We start from the raw sequence: 24,268 nt of genomic DNA, 5'->3' as shown, positions 1-24,268 counted from the left end.
CGGACATGAGCAAATAAAGAGCAGTTATAAGTTCATGCTCTAAATCTAAGAAGCAGTGGGATTTCTCTCTAGTTGCTTCTACACTTTGTACATGTGAAAAGAGTCCTTTTGTGTTATCCTTTAACATAACTTTTGATATTAAGCCATTAATATCATACTGGAAAATAAAAATCCTTCATTTAGATGAATACAACGGTTATCATACAGAACAGCTCTAACAACTGTCAAGATAAACCTCCCTGGGAAGACTAGTATTCAATATTAAGACAGGCCAAAGGGGCACCTGGGTGGCTCAGTGGTTGAGCCTTTGGCTTAGGCCATGATCCCAGGGTCCTGGGATTGAGTGCCACATCGGGCTCCCGGCATGGAGCCTGCTTCTTCCTCTGCCTGTGTCTCTGCCTCTCTCTCTGTGTCTCTCATGAATAAATAAATGTTAAAAAAAAAAAAAAAAAAAAAAAAAGACCCAAACTATCACACATTATACTCTAAACAGCAAAATTTGTCTGGAAACAATACACTAAAGCAAACTGGCACAGAGAATTTCTCAGAATTTTCCATCTACAATGTAGACTTGACTTCCTCTTCCAATGAAGCTTCTGGATTTTTTCCTGATGCTATACTGTATCACTACTACTTTTGCATATTCTAGTTTATAACACACTTACTAGAATCATGGCAAGCAAACAAATTTTTCTTAAGAGTAAATCACAAGGGTGAAAGTCACTACAGCAAAGTCTTCTAAAACAATCTATCAACAGGCACAGACATCTTACCTTAATATCGTAATGGTCCTTCAACCCATCTTCAACATGATTTAGGAACTCAAAGATATCTAGCCTATCAAGGCAACTATCTAAAAGTGTGTACATACACTCAAAAGCTGCCTTTCTGATATCCAGTCCATCATCAACTGTATGCTTAAATGGACCCATTTCTACCTGTTGAAGCAAAAAGAGAATGTGTGGGTATACTTCAAAGTAAAAGACAGGCTTAGACAAACAGTAAAGTAACAAACTTACCTCTCTTATCAGCTCCTTTCTAACTTTTGTTTCATTATAAAGATGTGGCAGGACAGAATCTAGAAGATCCCGTATTAATGATGGTTTATTATGTGCCGCTGAATTGAATGTGACCAAGGCTACTCTTCTTACATTCAAATCTGGGTCTTCCAATGTTTTCAGGAAATCACCTGAAAATTATAAGAGAAGCAACATGTAGTCAGGGTAGGCTTAAAATACATATTTTTTTCTAAATGGGTAAGTTTATTGTTGACATTATTGTTATTTCAATGCAGGGCATGGAAGAACATGAATGAGATGATACGTGAACCATAGAGCTTTTTTGGGCAACAGGTAAACTATCAATTAAATACATTTATATTCACACAGGATAACCAACTCTTGGCAACATTCTATCATGCAGAGCGTATGGAATGAGAACCCAAAAAAGTTCCCTATTAACTATCTATATTCTGTAGGTTGCACAGAGAAGTGATGAAGCCGGCAGCAACACAAATGATTCAAGAGTTCAAAATTAGTAATCTCACTAAAAAGCAACAAAAATAGAACTTAAAAAAGAGTTCAAAATAAGGTAAATAGGATGAGGACAGATCCATTGCTTCATAAACTGAATACTATTTATCTGATGATGAAGAGAACTGTGCTTTCAAAATATTTTTATTTCTATCTTTAATGAAGAATATATGAATTGGTAATAAGAGGGTTAAGAATACAAAAGGAAGAAACTGAAACCTCACATAGGACAAAAAGCAGAAATAAGTCTGATGGTGATCCAAACCCCTACATTTGCCAACTTTTGGCAAGTTGCGATAGGCAAGAGCCTCAGTTTCTGAGTTTATAAAATGAGAACTATCAACTTTTTAGGGCTACATGAGTAGAAAAAATTGCATGTGTACTGCTGAATAGTGTCTGGGACATCCCTGGTATTCACACATGGAGTTACTGTTCATCACTGTGTCATCACAACCCTGCAGTCAGCAATCTTTTGGGACACATAGAGAAAAAGAGAGGGGTTAAGACTTGAATGTATCACAAGAGCAATCTGAAAAAAATGGGAAGGAAGTAATACCTCAGATACCGTATGCTGGTAATTTAAGGCTAACCACCCAGAAAACTTCTAATTACAACAAGTGTTCAGGATGTACCCTGGTTCAAAAAGGATTTAAACATACCACCCTAAACCTCCTTACCCCTCTGCTTAGAATTACTAAAACAGAAAATCAAAATAATTAAAGTATCTCCTTTCATAAATGCATCTAAAATATTGCTGTTATTATGGACAAATGATGACAGGGACTAGGATCACTAATCCTCAATGCTGGTTTTGTTGTTACAATTTTTCAAAAGCTTCTGAGGTGTCCTAATGTTCATATAGTCACAAATAATACTAAACTAGATCATAATTCAATGAGAATGACCATCAGGTTGTGGGGTTGAGCCCTGTGTCAGACCCCACACTCAGCGTGGAGTCTGCTTGGGATTCCCCCACCCTCTACCCCTCCCACTTGCTCACTCACTTTCTCTCAAAATAATCCTTAAAAAATAATATATTAAAGCAAAAAAAGGGAGGAGAACAAAAGACAAGAATCTTCGAATTCAGACCTTCTTTAAATTATTTCTAGGTCCCAACAATAGCATCCATTTATCCCTGTATCCCTCTTATTCTGAATTGATAATCCATTTCTGTAATTCTTTTAAATTGTTTTTTTATTTTCCTTTCTGGCCTACTGCAGAATGGTACAAGCCCACAAAGCTTTTTTGCCATATCCCTCTATCCTCTTTGCTGTTATCTGTTTGCACTGTCTTCAAGAAAACACCAAACTAAGCTCTGAAGGTTTTTAGTGTTACCTACTCTAGGAAAATTGATGATCAAAACACAAGGAAGTTGTAAAATCATTAAAAATAATTCTTGTCCTCATAGAAGCAGAGATAGCCCTGGTCTCTTTTGGCTATCTCTCTCTCATTTCTACTCAACTCTGTTTTTTATTCTTACACTGTTTCCACCTTACCTAAGGAGGTTTCCACAGATCACCTTGGGAGCTGGAGGGTTTACAATTAATAACAGAAAACTGGGGCTCTAACAGATCAAGTAAGATTTATTTTTATCTGGTCAGACAGACCAAATATGTAGTTGACTCTGAAGACATCCTAGTGAATTTATTTGCAAAATAAACAGATAATAACTTCACACATTATCAATTATCTTTTTAATGAAACAATTACCAGACCCTTAAAAACATTTTCTTTTAGTTCCTTGGTAATATTTTTAGTTATTAATCAGTATGTTTATCTTTGTTTCCACTTACCTATGCAGTTCTTTAACAGTGGATCAATAGGTTGTGGGTGATCAGAAATAGTAAATTTCACAGCTGTAACCACTGAGCTTCGGGCATATGATGAACCTAATTTAAAAAAAAATTTTAAGTCTATTGGTATGCAAAGTCACTAAAGTCCATGGACATCTTTACTATTTTCAAGCCACTTCAACCTGACACTAGTATCTTCAATTCCTTCAAATTCTCTTTGGTCAAGAGGGATGGTACTTACTGCTCTCAGGGGAGACAACATTTACTCATAAGACATAATCCCAGTAGATTTCAAAAGAAATAATGTCTTCTGAGAAGGAGAAGACCTGGGAGAGCACCAGTGGGAGATCTGATCTAGCCCTCACAAAAGGAAAATGTTTAAACTTATAAAGAGCTTAAAAGCTCTTCAACTGTTTTCTTAAAAAAGCAGTTTCTAAAGAAAGCAATGGCTCTCATTATTCGCTAGTCTAAAGGAGTTGCCACTGGTAAATTTGAAAACCAAAGCCTTTTAGGAGCCTACATTTGAACTAATTAAGTTCACTAATTTTAATATTATAATTAGTACTATCCCGTCCTTAATATGTATTAACTCAAGAGACATTTGCCTTTTCCACATTTTAAGATAAAAGAGTAACATTCAAATATAATGAACAGAAGGAACTACAACTGATTAACCATGATCTTATTACTCCATCTTTTAAACAACAAAATGTCACTTGAATCTGGCTCCATATTGCAACATAAGGCATAGGTTCTACATGTACAATACAAAAGGTTTTAACTTCTGCATTAGGCACCTTTCAAGGTTAACAACTGCTAGTAAAATTTTGTTAAGAAAGTCTAGATACCCACCTGATATCAAATACCCCTTAAGCCGTGGAAGGAGAGTTTCTGGATCAATTAGAGTGAGTTTCCCTAGACATTCAGCAACAACATTTCTGGTTCCTTCTTCTGCACACTCACAGTGCTTTAGCAATAAGGCCCAGATGTTTTCAACATACGGTTTAAGGCCCACTACTGATGCAGAGCTAATAATTTCCTTCAAAGAATGAAGCAGAAGATACTGCCTTTTGGGTTGACTGGTTATTTCTTGTAAGACAAATGGTAGATACTCAGGAAGATTGCCCACACTAATGCTGCCTAAAGCATAGGAGGCCGCTGATTTAACTTCTTCACTAGGAGATGAGAAGGCTTCTAATATTACAGATTTTAGTTCCAGCTGCCCACTTAAGTCAATATGATGCCCAACTTCTCCGAGAGAAAGCAGAGCTAAGAGACGAATGGAATCTGTAGACCTTGAGTTCTTGACATCTTGAATAAACTGACCTACTACAGCTGGTCCTTCTTTAGGGCATGCTCGAGTAAGGGCAGCTACACATTTGGCAATAGAATAGTAAGACTGCTTGTGAGTAAGAGCTGTGCTCTGAGAATAAACGGGACCAGTCAGCATGCGCAACAAATCCATGTATCCTAGATTATTTGTTCCAGTGACAACCAGAGCTTGGAAAAAGTCTAGCATGGCGCTAAGAGCTCCCCCCTGTAATAAAGGTGATCTCACAAGTCCAATAAGTTCATTGAGAATGGATCCACTTATCTTTGAAAGGGAGGAGGGATACACTTTTGCCAGTGTGGTAAGAAAACTGATAGCCATCTGTGAAACATGCATATCACTTTCACTGATAAGAGGTGGGAGCTCGTCTAGAACTGCATCAATCATGGCAGCTGTCAAGCTGTCACTATAGTTTTTAATTAGAATATCTAGGGCAGAAAGGGTACCCAGTTTCAAAGCTCTCTGGTTTTTCCTGAGAAATGAAGCAAGGATAGGAACCCCTTCTCCCAGGACAGGCCTCAAATCTATCTTCAAAGGCGACCCAGCAATCAGTGTCAACGCCTTCACTGTAGTTAACCGAGTAATTTCATTCTTTAGTCTCTCCAAGAAAATCTGAAGTGTATTGGGCAAATCAGAACCCAAATTGTCTCCAAGGTTGCAAATAATTTGTCCCATACAGGAAATAGCCCTTTCCTTGACCTCCTGATCAATGTCAGCTGCTTTTAACCTCTTAATGGTACAGGTAAATAGATCTTTGATATAAGGAGTTGCATCAAACGAGGAAGGCTGATCTAAAGGACGAATTACTTTGACAAGCTGTTGGGTAACAAGAAGTGCTTCAGATGTAATCTTGTAAAATGGGTCTCCAACACAAGCCACCACTGGAGGAACCAAAGCCTGAACGTGAGGATGGAAGACTTGAGGAGAGTGGTTACAAAGGATTACATACAGACACGACAAAGCATCAATCTTCAAATTTGATGAGCTTGATTTGTCATTCAGTGAGAAAATGATTCCTAAAAAAGTCAATGAGAAAAGTCCAATAATTTTTAGGTAGTTCTAGGAAAGAAAAAATTAAAAACTAATCCCTAAAATATTACTAAAGTTTCCGTTTCATCAAACTACCTCTAAAATAATAGAAACTCCATAATCTATAACTGTCAGTGCCAAAAATTTTAAGACTAGACTTTTTACTTGAAAATTTCTAACTTCAGGTGTTTAAAACGGTTTTTACGTGCAAATTAAGTTGTACAAGTTACCTTTTTGAAGGAAATGATTGTTTAAAGCTTATCAAAGACTTAATAAAGTCTGTAGTAAATCCCTAAAGTGATTAACTATTTTTCATACCTGGTACAAGTACAGGAATGTGTTGCGTTAGCGCCCCAGGTAGTACATTTACCAGTTCAGTTAACATGTTAAAACAACACTGTCGGGTCTTCACACTTTTTTCTTTCATCTGTTTGTGCAGAGCTTTAACAATGTTGGGAACCTGTAATTATCACACACTTATTAGCTGGTTCAGCTACTGGTATTTCCTCGGTACACTTAACATAAATTATCAGGGATGGGGAGAGAGGGAAGAATTTAACATGACCGTTTGATACAAATTTTGTTGTACCTATTACAACATGTGGTCTCTTGTAACTCTATCTGCTTTATACTGATAATAGAGAAAAGCCATCATTAACTTTCTACAGAGCAAGAAGTTTTCCTTGATTAATATTTAATTATGAAATACACAAGACTAAATAGAAATCAAACCAAATAATAGCACAGATATGCATTAAAAGAAAAGTGACAAATTATGGAGAAGAAACCATTAAATTGGGTCTTTGTCTTAGCTTTTAGTTTGCTCTCACAGTGAAATAGATCTCACTTCAAATACAAGCAGCAAGGTTATGATTCAAAGACACCTGCTTCTAAACTTTCTAACGTCTTGTTAGTTGGTAAAACCAAAACTGAGTTATTTATACTAATCTTACGGTATGTGTCTGTATGTATCCTCACACCCATATCAGATAGTGATCTGAGAGCTAGAGACAAAACCACCTAATTCATCACTTCATCAGAATTGCCCATGTTTTGCAGAACAATCTACCACAACCCTTGAATTGCCCATGTTTTTACCTGACTTCTATACCCTTTTCTCATTTCCTTCTACAATTAATTTTCAATGTTCACCTTTAAGTTCACCATGACTTTTCTGTTGTTAATTTGTACTATTTGAAAGCAAGACAAATATGTACATCTCCCCCGGGTTAGTTGTTCATTCCTCCCCAACATCTGTTTCTGTAATTTATAAAAATGAACAAATACATACGCCATGGGGCTGCTGTAGGGATTATATTTAAGATAGGAAAATGCCTAGCAGGCACTAAATATTCAATACATAGGAGCTATAGAGCTCTAATCGTTAGAATCTTAGAAAAGATGTACTAAAGCAAAAAATATCTATGCCAGTTGTTATTAATAAAATACATAAGTACTTACTATGTAATAGGCACCACACTAAATGTTTACATAGATCATCTCATTTCTCACTACCATGGGTAGGCTGTTCTAATAAACCATTATTACAAATGAGAAAAGTGAGGTTTAATAAAATGACTAACTTGTCCAAGATCACACCAGCTAAATTAGGAGTGAAGCAAGGTATGAACACAAATAGTGTGACTCCGCAGCTCTAAGATTTCTGTTAACACCAAAGATAATTTTACTGAATCTTAAAATTATTATCTAGTAAAATCAAAATACTTCAAATCAGAATAAACTATTTACAAGTAACATAGTATGAATGTACATAAACTACTACGTAAACATATCCTAGAAGTTTGCTCTTCCGAGGATGTTCTGGGACTTCAATTTCCATATAAAAAAAACAATTTTAAAATTTTGTAGTTACAGGCATGACTTTCAACCATACTTTTAAACTGACCTGACTCTGAAGCATGGTTAAGGGTGTTTCTCCCTGCTCCATGGCATCGGGGTCACATAGCCAACTTTGTACAGGACGAGTTTGCTTCAAAAGAGAAAGGTATGCATGAAAAACATCTGCCTTTACATTCTCTTCACGCTCTTTAAATCTGGATATCAGTGCAGGGGAGACAGTCTTGTAGAATTCTGGAAGCATTTCATGCCTTGTGCTAACTACAGCGTCCAAGCACTTGGCAGCTGCACGTCTCACTTTCCAACTCATGTCATCGTCGTCACTGTATTCATCATCACTCCCTAAAGAGAAGTTTTAATGTTAACAGGCTATTAATCATGGAAAAAGTTTATTGTTTAATAGAGAAAGTGAACAGATACTCAAACTCAGTTTTAAGATTTTTCACTAACATACAGCAATAGAGAAGCTTTAAAAGAACAAGGACTTAAGACTATACAAATTTACACATAAATTAACCTCTGAAGAAAAGAATCAAAAAAAAAAAAAAAAAGAAAAGAAAAGAATCACAACTGTTTTAAACTTGTTAACCATCTTCTCACTTATGTGGGTAATGAGTAGCTTATCAGTCTTTATGATTAATTAATTTATAAAGAAGTTTCATGTATATTTGTAAAATTTTAAGTGTCCCAGCCTTTTAAACAATTATGACTAGAATTTCAAAGAACTCATCTAATACCACAGGAAAATCAAACAATCAAGGAGTTAATAAGATAAATCAAGAAATAATAAGACTGTGACTACAGATGAGGTGTTTAAAAAAAAGCACAGCTATCAATCCCAGGACATGCTGGGGAGAAAATCCTGACATGAGCTTTCCTTATGGCTAAAAGGGTTTTCACTAAATTTGTTGATGGGCTATTAGAAAAAACTAGGTGTATTTTTAACCTTTCAAGATACTCTCTTAAGGTAGTATAAAGAAACTATACTTCCTCAATCACAAATAAATTCTTTTAACAACAAAGCACCATGTAAAAAGAGAGCCCATCTTCTCCAAATTCCTGTGAATCCTTAGAACAATGTTCCAACACTACTGACTCCATCTTATTTACGTTAACTTTCATTGTGTGTGAAACCTCTGAAAATTATTTCCTTCTACCGCCATAAGGCTGAATCAGCTGGGTAGTAACAAAGTCAGGGGGATGGCAAAAATATTAGCAGTTCTCAGGATGGTCTAAAATTATCTAACAATAATTTTGGTGTTCTTAGGTAAGATTATAGTCCTGAAATGCAGATTCCTCACTGGAGGAAAAAGATGTCATCTCTTCGCTGGCTTATATTCTACTTAGCTTAGTGACAGCTAAACGTAGCTATCTATGCCTTAGAAAAATCCTAGGATTATGTAATAAAATTTTCCATTCTCCAGAAGGTTTACTTAATTTCATCCTAGCATATTACAGGAAAACCCAACCAAATACTTACTAAACCCAACACATTTGACTTATACAAGGTACTATATCAAAATGGACTATTTAAAAGCAAATAGTTGGGATCCCTGGGTGGCTCAGCAGTTTAGCGCCCGCCTTTGGCCCAGGGCACGATCCTGGAGTCCCGGGATCGAGTCCCATGTCGGGCTCCTGGCATGGAGCCTGCTTCTCCCTCCTATGTCTCTGCCTGCCTCTCTCTCTCTCTCTCTCTCTCTCTCGTAAGTAAATAAATAAATAAATAAATGAATGCAAATAGTTTTTCCCATGGCAACCCAACTATGGGAATTATTTTGCAAAAATATACTTAAGTGAAAAAAAGGACTATTTAAACGTTAAATACCCTAATCACTGAAATTATATTACTTTTATGTTATAGTAACATTATGGTGGAAAGGTAGTTATTAGGTATAATCAATGCAAATTGATAACACAGCTGAAGGACTTGGTTATTTACTTAATATAAGTACTTGGCACACTAAAAACCAACAATCAAAAATGGGAATATATACTGCTTCTGCTTTTTTCAAAGGATATTCTATTATAACCCCTTCATTAATATAGCGTATTTATTGAATGTCTTCTGTGTGTCAAACACTATCCTAGGCACTGAGATAAAGCAGTCAATAGAGGCTGAAGGTCTCTGTCTTCAAGAAACTTACATCATCCTAGTGGGTGGAAAATAACTACCCGTGTCAAAAGGGATTAGGCATAATAAAGAAAATAAAAACACTAGGAAGGAAGAATGTAAGGAAGGGAAAAGCCCTGAGATGTGAAAATGAAGAGGGGGTGTGAGAGAAAGTTTTTGGCCTGAGAAACGAAGACAAAGGTACCATATGTGGATAGAAAAGGCTAAAGAAACAGGTTAAGCAAGAGAAGGGGGAAAGGGAGTGAGAAGAAATTTTAGACACCTGAACAGTAAATCAATTAAGCAGATAAATATATAAACTAAGTTCACAGGAAAGATCTAGGATAAAGAAAAAAAATGGGTTTTCAGCATACTGGTATTAAACCCAGGAGACTAGATGAGATTAGCAAGAATATTAGAGTATCACAGAGAAGTCCAAGGCCCTGGAATACTCCAAAGTTTAGTGGTCACGATTATGAAGAACAATCGGCATAGACTTGAGAAGGAGTAATCACAAAAATAGGACTAATACCAGGAGAGTGTGGTGTCCTGGAAATTAAAGAAAATGCTGCTGATCTGGGTAATAGGCAAACATCTGAGGTCACTGGTGATCCTGTCCATCACTGGAAGAATGGATTCACGAGAAAAGGAGAAAAAGGAATTGGAGAGCATTCTTTTGAGTTCTGTTTTAAGAGAAACTGGGCATTAGCTGCCAGAGTGTAATACTACTGGGTTAAGAGGGATTTTTTGTAGTTGTTTTCTTTTTAAAAGATAAATGAAATTAGACTTTGGGAGAACATAAATTAAAGAATCAAAATTTTTAGAAGTATGAAAAATATCAGGAAATCCACCAACCCACGTACCTTGTAACTTACTATTTAATTACCTCCACTATGATTCATTTAATATTAGCAGAAACAACTAAACCTGAACAATCTCTATGTCCTTGAAAGTGCTATTCCTTCAGCGTAAATACTACAAATTGTGGCACAATGACATCAATTTTAGGAGCCTCAGAAATGTTTAGGTGATTCATGAAAGTTAAATGGAGCCTCCAACAATATTTAGGATTTTTCATGAAAGTATATATAAAACCAACCAAATTATTGAGTATGTATATCTACCACACAGTTTTAAAATAACATTCATTTCCCTCCTTACAAAAACCCTTTGGAAAAAAACCTGAATAAAGAACAAAATTCTCTTGGCTACCAATTATAAATGTAGTAGCAACATTTTTTTTCTGTATATTAAAAAAAAATAAAACTGGGATTGTAAGTTTTGTTACCCACTTTTTCACTCAACTTACTAGTAACTACTTTAATAAATACTATTCTGAAAATGTTGTGTAACAGGTTCAATACATACATGCCCCATTATTTATTTAATCAATTTGCTATTGTTGAATATTGGGGTCATTTCCCCTTTCACTATTATAAATAAATGAGGTAAGATCTTTCATGTAAATTTAATAAATTCCTTCTGTTTGATTTGAAATACCTTGGTCGTCATCATCTCCACCATCTGCATCCATGGCATTCTCATCTTCATCTTCATCATCATAATTATAATTTGGATCATAGGTAAGATATTTAAGACAAATATTTATAATGGTAGAAACATGAGGATATACTTCCTTAGGACATCTAAAGAAAAAAAATAAAAGCTGCCTTGAATAACTATACTTTTCTCCTTGATTCACTATTGGACACATTTTATTGCCAGATTTTTTCTTCCCTTTAACATAGCACAGGAAAAGTGGTTCCCAGCCTTCCAAAACCAATGGCTTTTCAGCAAGTAGGACTGTTTGTGAAAACGCCAGTGCACATTCTTCTAGGTTTGGTCTTCTAGCTATATGCTTTGAGACAGAATATAGAAATTCCCCACAATAAAGGAGTAACTTCTGTTTCTCACTTAGAAGAACAGAAATGTATCCCACAATTTCTAATTTTAAAAATTTGGTATGACCATAAAGATACTTCTCAAAACTATGAGCAGGGCAAAAGATTACTGTAGATAACAACCAGTGAAGTCTTAAGACACTGTGCAGTACCAAATGGTCAATTCTAGCCAAAGACAAAAAAACAATCTGCTCCTCAGCCAGTATGGCCTTCTAAGTACATAAATGAAGATTTTATGATCAGAACCAAGGTTTCCAAATGGAGATTTACTGCCCTAGCAAAATGGATATGACAAATTTCAAAAACTGTTGAAAAGATAGAAAATTCACTACAAATTTTTGGTCAAGTAATTAATTACTGCTCTTTGAGATAGTAACTACATTATTAAACCAAGACAACCATAAGTGCCTTTCCAAAGTCTTTCAAGTCCTAACAATGAAAAGGCAACATTTCAAAATAAGCATAAGGACCTGTATTTTGAAATATAAGATGACATCCACTTTAGATACTGTATTGATTATCAGTTACTAGTTAACAAGACTTTAATCTAATCAAACACATCTGAAACCAAAACTCAAATCCTGGCTATCAGCAAGGGAACTCATTTTCTTCACCCACCTATTCCAGATCTTAACTCTATTCTTAAGGAAAGTTTTTATTTGAATATACATAAAGATCCTAAAAACTTACCTTCTCACAAATGACTCAAAGGCTTGAATGCAGTACTCTCTTAATTCATCGTCATCTACATTACAAAATTTTACCACCAAAGGAATGATCTTCTCAAGGTATTCACCTAAGAAAAGCATATTGGTTCTTTAAAACATTCTTTTTTTTTTTCTTTAATTAAAGAGAATCTTAAAGTATTTAAACATATCTTACCTATTCTATGACCAGCTTGCCTACTAATTGCGGCAATACATTGTATGTAGGTTCTTGTTGTTGACATGGAATCATTTTTGGACAATTCTGACAAGAGATGTTCAATAAGATCTACAAACACTATATTTCCACAGCTCATAACCAGATGGCCAAGAGCAATAATGGTTCTTTTCCTCACTGCAAGTCTAGGGCTGGTCAACTGGGGGAGCAGACAGGTCAGAATTGAAGGATGGAAATTAACAAGAAGTCCTCCTTGCCTTAAAATAAAATAAAAAAAGAAAGAAAACAATATATAAATTCAAGATGTGTCAGTACTACTGAAATGTCCGGCCTCTGACCTTGGTGTTTTCAAAGAGTAAAAATTTAGATGACACTAATCCAAATTCATAATTAAAGTGAAACTAAATTCTTACTTTCTTTACCAACCCAACCGAGAAACTGAATTAAGTAAATACAGTTTAGAAATCTCTATCTACTTAATCCATCCCAAAATTCACTTCTGGAATCTAGAATTTATCTATAAGACATCCAGCCAACAAGCTTGAGAATACATCAAAAAAAACCCAATGCTGTTGTCACTTTTCCCTCTCCCAGATCTCTGAATTGTTTTCGCTAATACCTTTTTCTCTGTCTAGTTTTCTGGGAGTTCTCCACACTCAAAATCTCAGAATCTCTTGACTACCCCCTTCTCCCTATGGTCTTTCCTCAATATATCTAGGTACTAAGTTGCATTGATCCTGTTGGTTCAACCTTCTCTTCCAAATCATTTCACATGTGCATCAGGGAGTCAATACCAGTTAAACATCTTATGTGCCAGGACCCTACAACTGATCAAGTAACACAGAGGACAAAAACTCTAACTGCATATTTCCTACCTATGAAACTATATAAATTCCCCAACCTATGAAAATGATTTCCTAACTACTTTCTTTTTTTTAAAGATTTCTTTATTCATTCAGAGAGAGAGTGAAGAGAGAGGCAGAGACACAGGCAGAGGGAGAAGCAGGCTCCATGCAAGAAGCCCGATGTGGGACTCGATCCTGGATCTTCAGGATCACACCCCGGGCTGCAGGCGGCGCTAAACCGCTGCGCCACCGGGGCTGCCCTCCTAACTACTTTTCTATTCCTTCTATATATTCTAGAAAATGAGAATACAATGTTTACCAACTCCAAGACTATTTATGCTGAGAATTCTAAGCTGAGGCACATATAGCTATGCCCTACTCATTCTTCAAAACTAAATTCAAATGCCACTCTTTTCATAACAAACTCTCTTAGAATCTTCCATTTTAAACCCCAAAACACACCAACAGTCTCAATGTTTAGTTCCATTTTTGTTCTTATGTCCTATGGTAAAGTATAAACTCTTGTATGTGCCGGGATGACAGCTCTTACTATATGGTACTATAAATATGTACCATATGAAGGCACTTGATTATTTTCAAGTTGCAGTATATCAAGCACAAATCATACACAAACAATGATTTTGAGAATTAGGGATAAACTGAAACTGACAGGTCTTTTAAGATATTTCCCCCTAGGAATTTATTAGATCTTTCTATTTTCCCAAGTTTGACTTCCAGAAGAAAACAAACAAGGAACAAATGTATAAAGCCAGGTTCCCTCCTCCAAACATGCAGTATAATTATGGTTGTTGAAATTCACACCATTATTTTAACCGGAAAAGTTGCTACTCCTACCAGCACATCTCTTATTTAATAGGTCACTGTAATCAAAATACAAGAGTAAAACAAAACATTAAAACTGTGCTGAAATATTCAAATCACAAATCTTATTACTTTTCAAAACTACAAAAAAATACCTGCTATGCAGTATTTTTCATGCTATGCAATATTACATGATAAATATAATTAACTTATTTCTCCCCTTACCCCTACCCATATGCTTCTAAAACAGTCACAATTTAAACATGAACAATTTTAGGTCAAATTGTATTTATCAAAAGATGCTTTTAATAAAGGCACATAGTTTTTATATTACAAATAATACAAATCATAGACATGTTTACCTGCTCAACATATCAGCCATAATATCCAAGGCTTCTAGCTGAACAGAGACATCTTCCTGCTTCGCTATTGCACTGGTAAGACGTCCAGTAATCTTTTTACATACATTAGCAGCTAATGCAGAGCCTGCATAAATAATAAACCAAGAATAATTGCAAGGCAAGTATACTGACTCGATCTTATATTCGTGGTGATTACCAGAAAGTCAACAACTCTAAACTTGATTACAATCAAGACTGACTCAAGAGGTCCATGTCAGAAAAATAGGTAATTCAAAAGAGGTTATTTTCAATAAAATAATTTATTAGACATAAACAACAATAAGAGATAATTGTAGGAGTACACCACACAGGCGGAACAATACCAAGTGAAGAGACTCTACTAGACAACTATTTCCATATACTGACGTGACTACCAACTATCAAGCCAGTATGTATATAGTGTGTGCACCTCTCAACTAGAAAGCAAAAATGATTTTTCTTCTTGAATACTCTTTACTAGTAACCTAGACTTTTCTAAAATTTCAGTGAATTAAAAGCCAAATATATTCTGAGCTCCTACACAATCTCTTAGAAAAAAGAAAAAAAAAAGAGCTATCTCTAAGATCCTTCCTATCCCAATCCAAAGATTCCAAAACTTCATTATGAAGTAAAATGCTGTTCCAGAGAACTCATGAATCAAGGTTATTACTATTTTGAGACAGATTTGTGTTGTTACCGGCAAGTGGCAGAAAAAAAAGAGCAAGAGGCTAATCTAAATGGTTAATAGAATTCTTGTTAGAACCAGACCAGAAATCAGCTAAAAACAAATGTGTTTCAATGAAAGAAATGAGTAAAGTATTAATGTAACTAATACAATTCTAAGAAATATTTTACTGAAATAATAAGAGTAAAATAATATTGGTAAGACACAGTGGAAAAAGCACCAGCTTTAGATTGAAAGATAACGGAGGATTTGAATCTTCACCCAAACAGATAATCACAACCTTGAGTGCATCAACCTAATCTCTCTGTATTTCAGTTCCCTCAACAGAAAACTAGGAATATTAAGACCTCCCATATGGCTGATCTTTAGACTAACTGAAATAACACACACCTATCATCTAGCATGATAGCATAGCAAAAGGTTAATAAGTATTTGTTAAGTAAATGAGTAAAAACTACATACTTAAGCTACACTATTACCAGTCTACATATTTCCATGAAATAGGGAGGTAACATTTTCACTCCATCTGTAAATGAGACCCATCACTAACTTCACTCTGCTGGTTTTAGCCAATAGCTTAGTAGTCAAGATTAATTCTAAATTAACTCTAAATATTTGTAGCAGATACCAAATCTAATTAATTGACAAATTCATTAAATGTACTTTTATAAAATTACCAAAGTAGCTATAGAGTCAGCCTTAATTATAGATACCAGTAAACTATTTCACAGCTGTCTTAACAGTGTTAAGTTTTACACATCAAAAAGTCTGATGTAGAGCACAATTAATAGAGCACTGAAAATAGAGAGCTTATCAGAAATAACTCAGAATTTTAGTTTTCTTTTCCCTCAGTACATAGGCTGGCATCAACTCTATTCTGTAGTCATGGTACATACAACAATAAAAAAATCTTGCTATTCTGAGATACTTAAATTCAATCAAAATAATATTCATTTAAAACTGAAAACTGAATTTATTTTTAAGCAAAAATAAGACTCCAGACTTTTTTCCCCCCTCCTAATTGATCAAAGGGATGCTTACAAAGATCCTCTGAATAGACATTACTCTCCCTACCTGGGCAGGAGGAAAAACAAATGGAGGAAAAATAGCTCCATGTAAAAAGGAACTAGGAAGAAAAAAGTGCTCTTGCTTACCACTGGAAGCTGGAGGAAGTTCTCCAATTACTGTTTTAAGGCCAATACTTGAAATATCTCGAAGCTGTTCCTTATCAGAAAGCATGTTAGTGCAGAGAGTATCTACAATGGTCTCTACTTGGTATTCTTTCACCTTACTCACTAAGGGGCCAAGACTGTAATATAAAATAGACAAAAAAAATTTTTAATTTTTACATTAATTTACATTAAATTAAATTACATTAAATTACATTAAATACAAAAACAGAAAAATTACAAAAAAATTACAAAAAAAATAAAATTATTTCTACCTAGCAACTGTCAACACAAAGTAAAAACACTATGTAATATAGATAGTATATGAATAGGAGTTTAAAACAAATTTAGATTGGTAAGCTCCTTGTAGTTGGCTTCCAATGTTTCCCCATTGATTTCCACCATGGTATCATGAAACTTTAAGATGCTTTTACCTCTCCCAACCCTTCATGCATACAAAACATGTTGTAGTATTTTTTTTTAAAAGGCTAATTAGGAGTCTGCTCCTAACAAGGATCCTACAGTTTACCTCAAATAGCAATTCCATCCAATATATCACTTTGTCAACTCTGACCCTTCCTTTCTCTTACCATCTATCATCAACTCCACCTTGTGAACCAAAAGAATTTACATTCCTTTTATTTTATTGTTTAAATTTTAAAGCCATCAAATAATTGGTTGTCAAGCAAGTTAATACTACTGTGTGTTCCCAGAACCTTATATGTTCCTTTTATACTAGTGTTTTATACATTATAGGTTTGCATGTAGGACCACTGATTGAGGATGTAGAAAAGTTCTTCCTTTGTGTACTTCCTATAGAATTTAGCACACAGATGTTTGTTGCATGAATTTTCATTTTAGAGCCATTGTGTTCAAGCTTATAACTGGTTAAGAAAAGGCCCCTATTCCCAAATATTTGCCAATGGTTGATGAGGTAAGGCATTCACTGAGCTACTTTAGAAATGAATTGAATGAATTCACTATTCTGCACAATTTCTTTTTATAAGAACTTTATTTTCAAGATTTATTTATTTATTCATGAGAGACACAGTGAAGAGAGGCAGAGACATAGAAAGCCAGAGAAGCAGGCTTCTCACAGAAGCCCCATGTGGGACTCCCCCGACCCCGGGATCAAGCCAAGCCTATGGCAGATGCTCAACCGCTGAGCTACCCAGGTGTCCTTTTTAAACAACTTTTAAATTCAATGTTAGTATCTACAGGAAAGGAGACTGCATCTAAGGGACAGAGTTTTAGGTACTGGGCTTTGATGGTGTATTACAAGAAAAGAAGAGCATTTCAAATCGAAAAATCAGAGACCAGAATGAGTGGAATGCATATTGAAAAATGAGGAATGGAAAACAAAAAAAGCAAAAATGAACTATTAGGACTTCATCAAGATAAAAAGCTTTTGCACAACAAAGGAAACAGTCAACGAAACCAAAAGACAACCTATAGGATGAGAGAAGATATTTGCAAATGTCTTATCAGATAAAGGGCTAGTATCCAAAATCTATAAAGAATTTACCACATTCAACACCCCAAAACCAAATAATCCAGTCAAAAACTGGGCAGAAGACATGAACAGACATTTCTCCAAGAAGACATACCAACAGACAAGAAAAAACTGTTTCCCATCACTCGGCATCAGAGAAATACAAATCAAAACCACAATAAGATACCACCTCACACCTGTCAGAATGGCTAAAATTAACGAGTCAGGAAACAACAGATGTTGGCAAGGATGCAGAGAAACAGGAACCCTGGTACACTGTTGGTGGGAATGCAAGCTGGTGTAGCCACTCTGGAGAACAGAATGGGCGTTCCTCAAGATGTTAAAAATAGAGCTACCCTATGACCCAGCAATTGCACTACTAGGTATTTACCCAAAGGACACAAATGTTGCGATTCAGAGAGGTACCTGCACCCCAATGTTTATAGCAGCAATGTCCACAACAACCAAACTATGAAAAGAGCCTATAAGTCCATTAACAGACAAATGAATAAAGAAAACATGATACACACACAATGGAATATTACTCAGACATCAAGAAGGATGAAGTCTTACCAGTTACATCAGACACGGATAGAACTGGAAGGTATGTATTATTTGGAGTAAAGTTAAGTCATATCAGAGAAAAACGATTGTCATATGGTTTCATTCATATGTGGAATTTAAGAAACAAAACAGAAAATTACAGGGGAAGGGAGAGAAAAATAAGACGAAATCAGAGAGGGAGACAAACCATAACAGTCAAAAAATGAGTCCAAAATGATGGCAGTGACAAAGAGACATGGCCTATGTGTAAAGACCTGACACGAAACAATGAAAATATCTGGAGTGAAAATAAAAGGGATTCCAAAAAATGAATTTAAGGAGTTCCAGCTTCTGGCAACAGCAAAATAGCTTTGTTGGACTAACCCTACTGTAGATAAGGACTTTTAACTCTATAAAACTGTATTTTAGAAAACAACAATTTGAATGCCAGATAATGATGTAACTAAAAAGAGAGAAAGAAAAGTCTACCTAGGATTCCAAATCCGGTAAGTTATCCCTTAAAAATGAGAATAAAGACAATTTATGATAAAAGCTGAAAATATATCACTAGCAAACCTATATTACAAGAACTGCCAAAGAAAGTTGAATTTTGGCTAAAGAAAAATTAAACCAGATGGTTACTTGCATTTACAAAGATCACTAGAAATGTAAATGTGTGTACACATAAAAGGCTATATTTAAAAGATTACATGGGTTGCCTGGCTGACTCAATGATAGAGAATACGACTCTTGAACTCAAGGCTGTGAGTTTGAGTCCTATTTTGGGTCTAGAGATTACTAATAAATAAATAAACAAAAAAAAACAAGACTACATAATTTTTTCCAAAGTATAAATAATACTGTATTACACATACACATACAGATATATGGGGGGAAAAAAAAAGTAGCACAAAGAAAGTAGGACAAATGTTGCAAGGTTTACATCATTTATATGAAGTGATACAATATTAACTTTTAATAGACTGCCATAAATTTAAGATGCCACTTATAATCCCTAGCCTAGAGTGACAATTCAAAACACACCAGGAAAACACACACACACACACACACACACACACACACACACACACACCAGGAGATAGATCTAAAAAGTCAAGAAATAAAAATTAAATACAAAACAGATTCCCAACCTTTTGGTTTCAGGAACACTTTTAACACTTTAAAAAATCAACTAAGACCCCAAAAACTTTTCTTTATGTAGGTTGTATCTGTCAATACTTACCATATTAAAAATTAGAAGTAACACATGTTAATATAAGTATTTTTAAAAAATTAACTATATTCTCAAAAAAAGTGAGAAAAATAACACTGATTTACATGTTTGTACTTAAAAAAAAGCCTAGATTCTCATATCTGATTTTGAATTTGGTCTGATTACCACATGTCATGTGGCCTCTGGAAAATTATACTGTACACATATAAAAAAAATGAGAGTCAAGGGAAAATAATTATTCACATGATAATTTTGATATTTTCAGAGTCATGAGATGTTCCAGGGTTCCCCAAATCAAACTTTGAGAACTGCTGCTATAAAATAATTGATTAACCCAAAAGAAGGCAGGGGAAAAAAAAAAAACACAGAAAAATGAAAGAAAAAGAACATAAGAATGACATATCTAAATCCAACCGTATCAAATATTTATAATAAATGTCAATGGACTATGTAAGCACTCCTATTAAAGGGCAACAATTATGAAACTGAATCAAACAAAGCAAGCATTAACTATCTGTTGTCTACAAGACACATCATTTAAAAATAAAAACAGAGTAAACTGAAAAAGATAAAAGGTACACTATGCAAACAGTAATCTCAAAAAAGTTGAGGTGCCTTTTCCACATTAACATACAAGAAAATATATTTCAAGATAAGATGTATTTATTCATTTATTTTTTAATTTTTTAAAGACTATTTATTTATTCATGACAGAGAGAGGCAGAGACAGGCAGAGGGAGAGAAGCAGGCTCCGTGCAGGGAGCCTGACACGGGACTCGATCCCAGGTCTCCAGGATCACAAAGGCCAAAGGCAGCGCCAAACCGCTGGGCCACTGGGGCTGCACGATAAGATGTATTTAAAGAGAAACACTTTATACCTCCCAAAAGGTCAAACATTAGGAAGACATAAATGTGTATGCACTTGGTCATACAGTTTTAAAATATACGGAGCAAAAACTGACATTATCAAGAGTAAAACATAATTTGACAATCATAGTTGGAAATCTTAAACTTTTGTTTCTTTGGTATTTAATACCAAAAACAAACAAACAAAAAAAATACAAAAGAATATAAATCTGAACTTCAACTACCTTGACCTGACATTTCTAAAACATTATGCCCATCTACCACAGAATATACTTTCTTCCAAATATATACGGGACATTCATTCACTAAGACATACTATATGTTGAACACAAATCCAAGTAGACAAAATAAACATCCTGAAATCTTAAAGAATATGTTCTCTGACGAAAAGGGAATTACATAGCAATAAAAATAAACATCTCGATAACCTCCAAATATTTGAGAATTGCTTATAATCCATGGATCAAAAGAAAATCATAATAGAATTAAAAATATTTCAAACTAGGGGCACCTGACTGGCTTAGTTGGTGAACAGAAGAAAGTGAGTAGAATAATAAAAGAGAAGAAATCAATAAGGCAACAAACAAAAGAAAAATAAGTCAGTTTTTTGATAAGTTGGTAAATCCAAATGAACTGAGGGGAAAAAAGAAAACACAAATTACCAAAATCAGGACTGAAAAAGAGAGATAATCACTGATGACCTCTATTTAGGTAGAAAATCCCAAAGAGTCAACAAAAACTACTGTGACTATAAAGTAGTATGAGATGCTATAGTTCACTATTAAAAGACCGTATTGTTGAGATGTTGACTCTCTTCAAATCTCTATAACTTCAACACAATCCCAATCAAAATCTGAGCAACCTTATTTTTTAAAAAAAAAATTGAAATTGACAAACGGATTCTAAAATTTACAATGGAAATAGAAAAAAAAAACTTAACAAATCAAAATTCTCTTGGGAAAGGAAGAATGAAGCTAGAGAACTTATACTACCTTACATCAGACTTCTATAGATCTATACAGGGGGTTTTCAAGAAAGGGCAATTTTTACCCTCCAAAAGACAGCTGGCAATGTCTGGAGACATTTCTGGTTGCCACTCCTGGGAAAAGAAGGAATGCTACTAGTAGCATTCCTTAGTATTAGTAGCTAAAGGCCAAGATCCTGCTAAACAAATCCTACTGTACACAGAATACAGAGGACAGCTCCTTACAACAAAGAATTATCTGCCCAAAAAGTCAATAGTGGCCAAGGTTGACTAATACACTACACTAATACAACAGTTTTGCACTGGCGTAAGAATACACAAAAACATCAATGGACCACAAGACAGTTGTGAAACCTACACACTCAGTCAACTGATCTTTGATAATAATGCAATTCAATAGGGAATAGAAGATGTTTTCAATAAACAGTGCTTCAACAACTGGATGGATGTACATATGAAAAAACTGAACTCAAATCCTACTTTATAAAAATTAATTCAAGACAGATCATAGGACTAAAAGTAAAAGCTGAAACTATAATAAGGCTTTTAGAAAAAAGCAGAGGAGAAAAATGTTGCAACATAAGGCAAAGGTCTATGACATGGAAACCAATTATCATGAAAGAAAAGTTGGAATTAATATAGAAGTTAAATCAATCAAACAAAATTTTAAATTAAATTTAAAAACTTAAGCTCATCAAATTGAGAGAAAATATTTCTAAAATGTATATATCAAAGAGCCTACCTAGAATATATGAAGAATTCTTACAATTTGATAATAAAAAGACCACCTCAGTTTCAAAACTTGGGAAAAGTCCAGGAAAAAAAATGTCCAACAAACACACAAAACAGCACCGGAGATTATTAGTCATCAGGAAAATGTAAATTAAAACTTCACCTATACACTTACTGGAATGGCTAAAAGTAAAGAGTGACAAAACCAAGTGTTAGTGAGAATGTGGAGACAACTAGTACTTCCATATAAAATGATACAAAGACTTTGGGGAACAATATGGCAGTTCCTTCAAAAAAAAATCTAAATGGAGAAAAGCAATTTCATTCTTACGTATTTATCCATAAGAAAGACCTATATGTTAAAAAAAAGGAGTCATAAAAGAATGTTCACTAACTCTATTCATAATGGCTGAGCCCTAGAAAGAAAACAAATATATAAACAGACTGGTATCAATGGCTACTAATCAGTAATAAAAAGTCAAGAAATAATAATACACCTAACATGATGTATCTCACAGATGTCATGAGTAAAAAGAGCTAGACACAAAAGAGCACATACTGTATTAACTCCATTTATATGAAGTTCTAAAACAGGCAAAACTAATTTAAAGTGCACAAAACAATGTAACCTTAAGTAGGGATGCTCTTTGTGAGGTAATGATACAATTTTATCTTTTTCAAATGGTTATCCAGTCTTATAAAAAAAAAAAAAAAAAGGCCAACTTTCTATCATGTATTTCCTATTTTACTCCATTTGTCCATTAATGTCTCACTACTTCACTGCTTTAATTAGAGAAACATAATAGTCTCTTTTCATATCTCGGGCTAAGCAACAACTCTCCACCTTCAGCAACTATCATACTTTTTCAGGGTTTGCTAAAGCAAACACCTGCCCCCCCTCCCTCCCACCAAAATATACTTTAAAATCAACTTATTTATTAGCTTGTGGAAATAACGGATTTTTACAATTAAGTTAGCACTAAATTAGCTTGGAGAGAATCAACAACTTTGTTGAGTTATCCTATCCAAGGACATGGGATGTGTTTCCATTTGTTCCAAGTATATTTTTGTTAGAGGTCAAGAATATTTTAAAGTTTCCTAAAGTTTCGAAAAAGATAAAATTGTAACCTTACCTATACCCTCATTCAAGGTCACTATTGTAGCATTTCTTGTTACATTTAATTCATAGGCATTTTGTCTTTCTGTTGCTGTAATAAATGGACATTTGGTTCCATGAGATCTTCCAATCGGTTTGTTTATATGAAAACTACATATTTTTGTTCATTACCCTTCACACCCTGTTACTTCACTGAATTCTTACTGTCCACATTTAATTTTTCTTGACTTGATTATTCTCATGTATCTTTCCTAATTCTTACATATCAAATTTTATTTCCTCCTTGTCCTATAGTGGCTAATATCTTCAAAAAGAATGCAGCAGAGATAGAAACGCATCTTTGCCTTGTTCCTGACTTTAGTGTGATGGGAGCTGGTAATTTATCCATTTCTGGGTTAGGTACGTACATCTAACATTAAAAATGGTCTTGGCGGGCAGCCTGGGTGGCTCAGCAGTTTAGCGCTGCCTTTGGCCCAGGGCATGATCCTGGAGACCTGGGATTGAGTCCTGGGGCTCCCTGCATGGAGCCTGCTTCTCCCTCTGCCTGTGTCCCTGCCTCTCTCTCTACCCGTGTCTTAAATAAATAAATAAATAAATAAATAAATAAATAAAACATTAAAAATTAAAAAAAGGTCTTGGCAACTCCCTGTTATTAAATGCTTCCCTTGAAATAGGTAGTGAATTCTCCTTAGTGAGATAAAACATCCCTGACCTGTTCTTCACTCCAGCGACATATTAAGTATGATGCTGGTCTTTGGAAGGTGTTTAATTCTCTAAATACACTAAGCAGCCTAAATAAATGTTGTGTTTTGGGTGGTGGTTTTTTTTTTTTTTTTTTAATCAAGCTCAGTGCCTGAACAACTGTGTTTTCTTCCTCTTATTTATTAACATAAAATGAAATCAGAACTTGTTACCAATAACTGGTTTAGAGTAATACTAGAACTCCCCGTACTGGAATTATCT

The 24,268-nt window shown here is 34.7% G+C and overlaps 1 protein-coding gene across 2 annotated transcripts in view; it reads right to left on the bottom strand.

Annotated features, from left to right (window-relative positions):
* The window catches only part of CAND1 (cullin associated and neddylation dissociated 1), a 38,923-nt gene that overhangs the window by 2,111 nt on the left and 12,544 nt on the right, over positions 1–24,268 (bottom strand). The window contains exons 3-13 of one of the 2 annotated variants that reach the window (XM_072843178.1): positions 16,321–16,475; positions 14,464–14,587; positions 12,435–12,691; positions 12,243–12,348; positions 11,152–11,297; positions 7,591–7,883; positions 6,003–6,144; positions 4,178–5,671; positions 3,326–3,421; positions 1,020–1,189; positions 774–938 (exon numbers count right to left, since the gene is read on the bottom strand). In XM_072843178.1, coding sequence (XP_072699279.1) covers positions 774–938; positions 1,020–1,189; positions 3,326–3,421; positions 4,178–5,671; positions 6,003–6,144; positions 7,591–7,883; positions 11,152–11,297; positions 12,243–12,348; positions 12,435–12,691; positions 14,464–14,587; positions 16,321–16,475 — 3,148 coding nt within the window. The remainder of the gene's footprint in view (positions 1–773; positions 939–1,019; positions 1,190–3,325; positions 3,422–4,177; positions 5,672–6,002; positions 6,145–7,590; positions 7,884–11,151; positions 11,298–12,242; positions 12,349–12,434; positions 12,692–14,463; positions 14,588–16,320; positions 16,476–24,268) is intronic. The other variant, XM_072843179.1, reaches the window with a different exon arrangement.

This window comes from Canis lupus, chromosome 11 (assembly GCF_048164855.1).
Source record: "Canis lupus baileyi chromosome 11, mCanLup2.hap1, whole genome shotgun sequence".
NCBI classification, from domain to species: Eukaryota; Metazoa; Chordata; class Mammalia; order Carnivora; family Canidae; genus Canis; species Canis lupus.
This window is presented reverse-complemented; position numbering and strand designations above follow the sequence as displayed.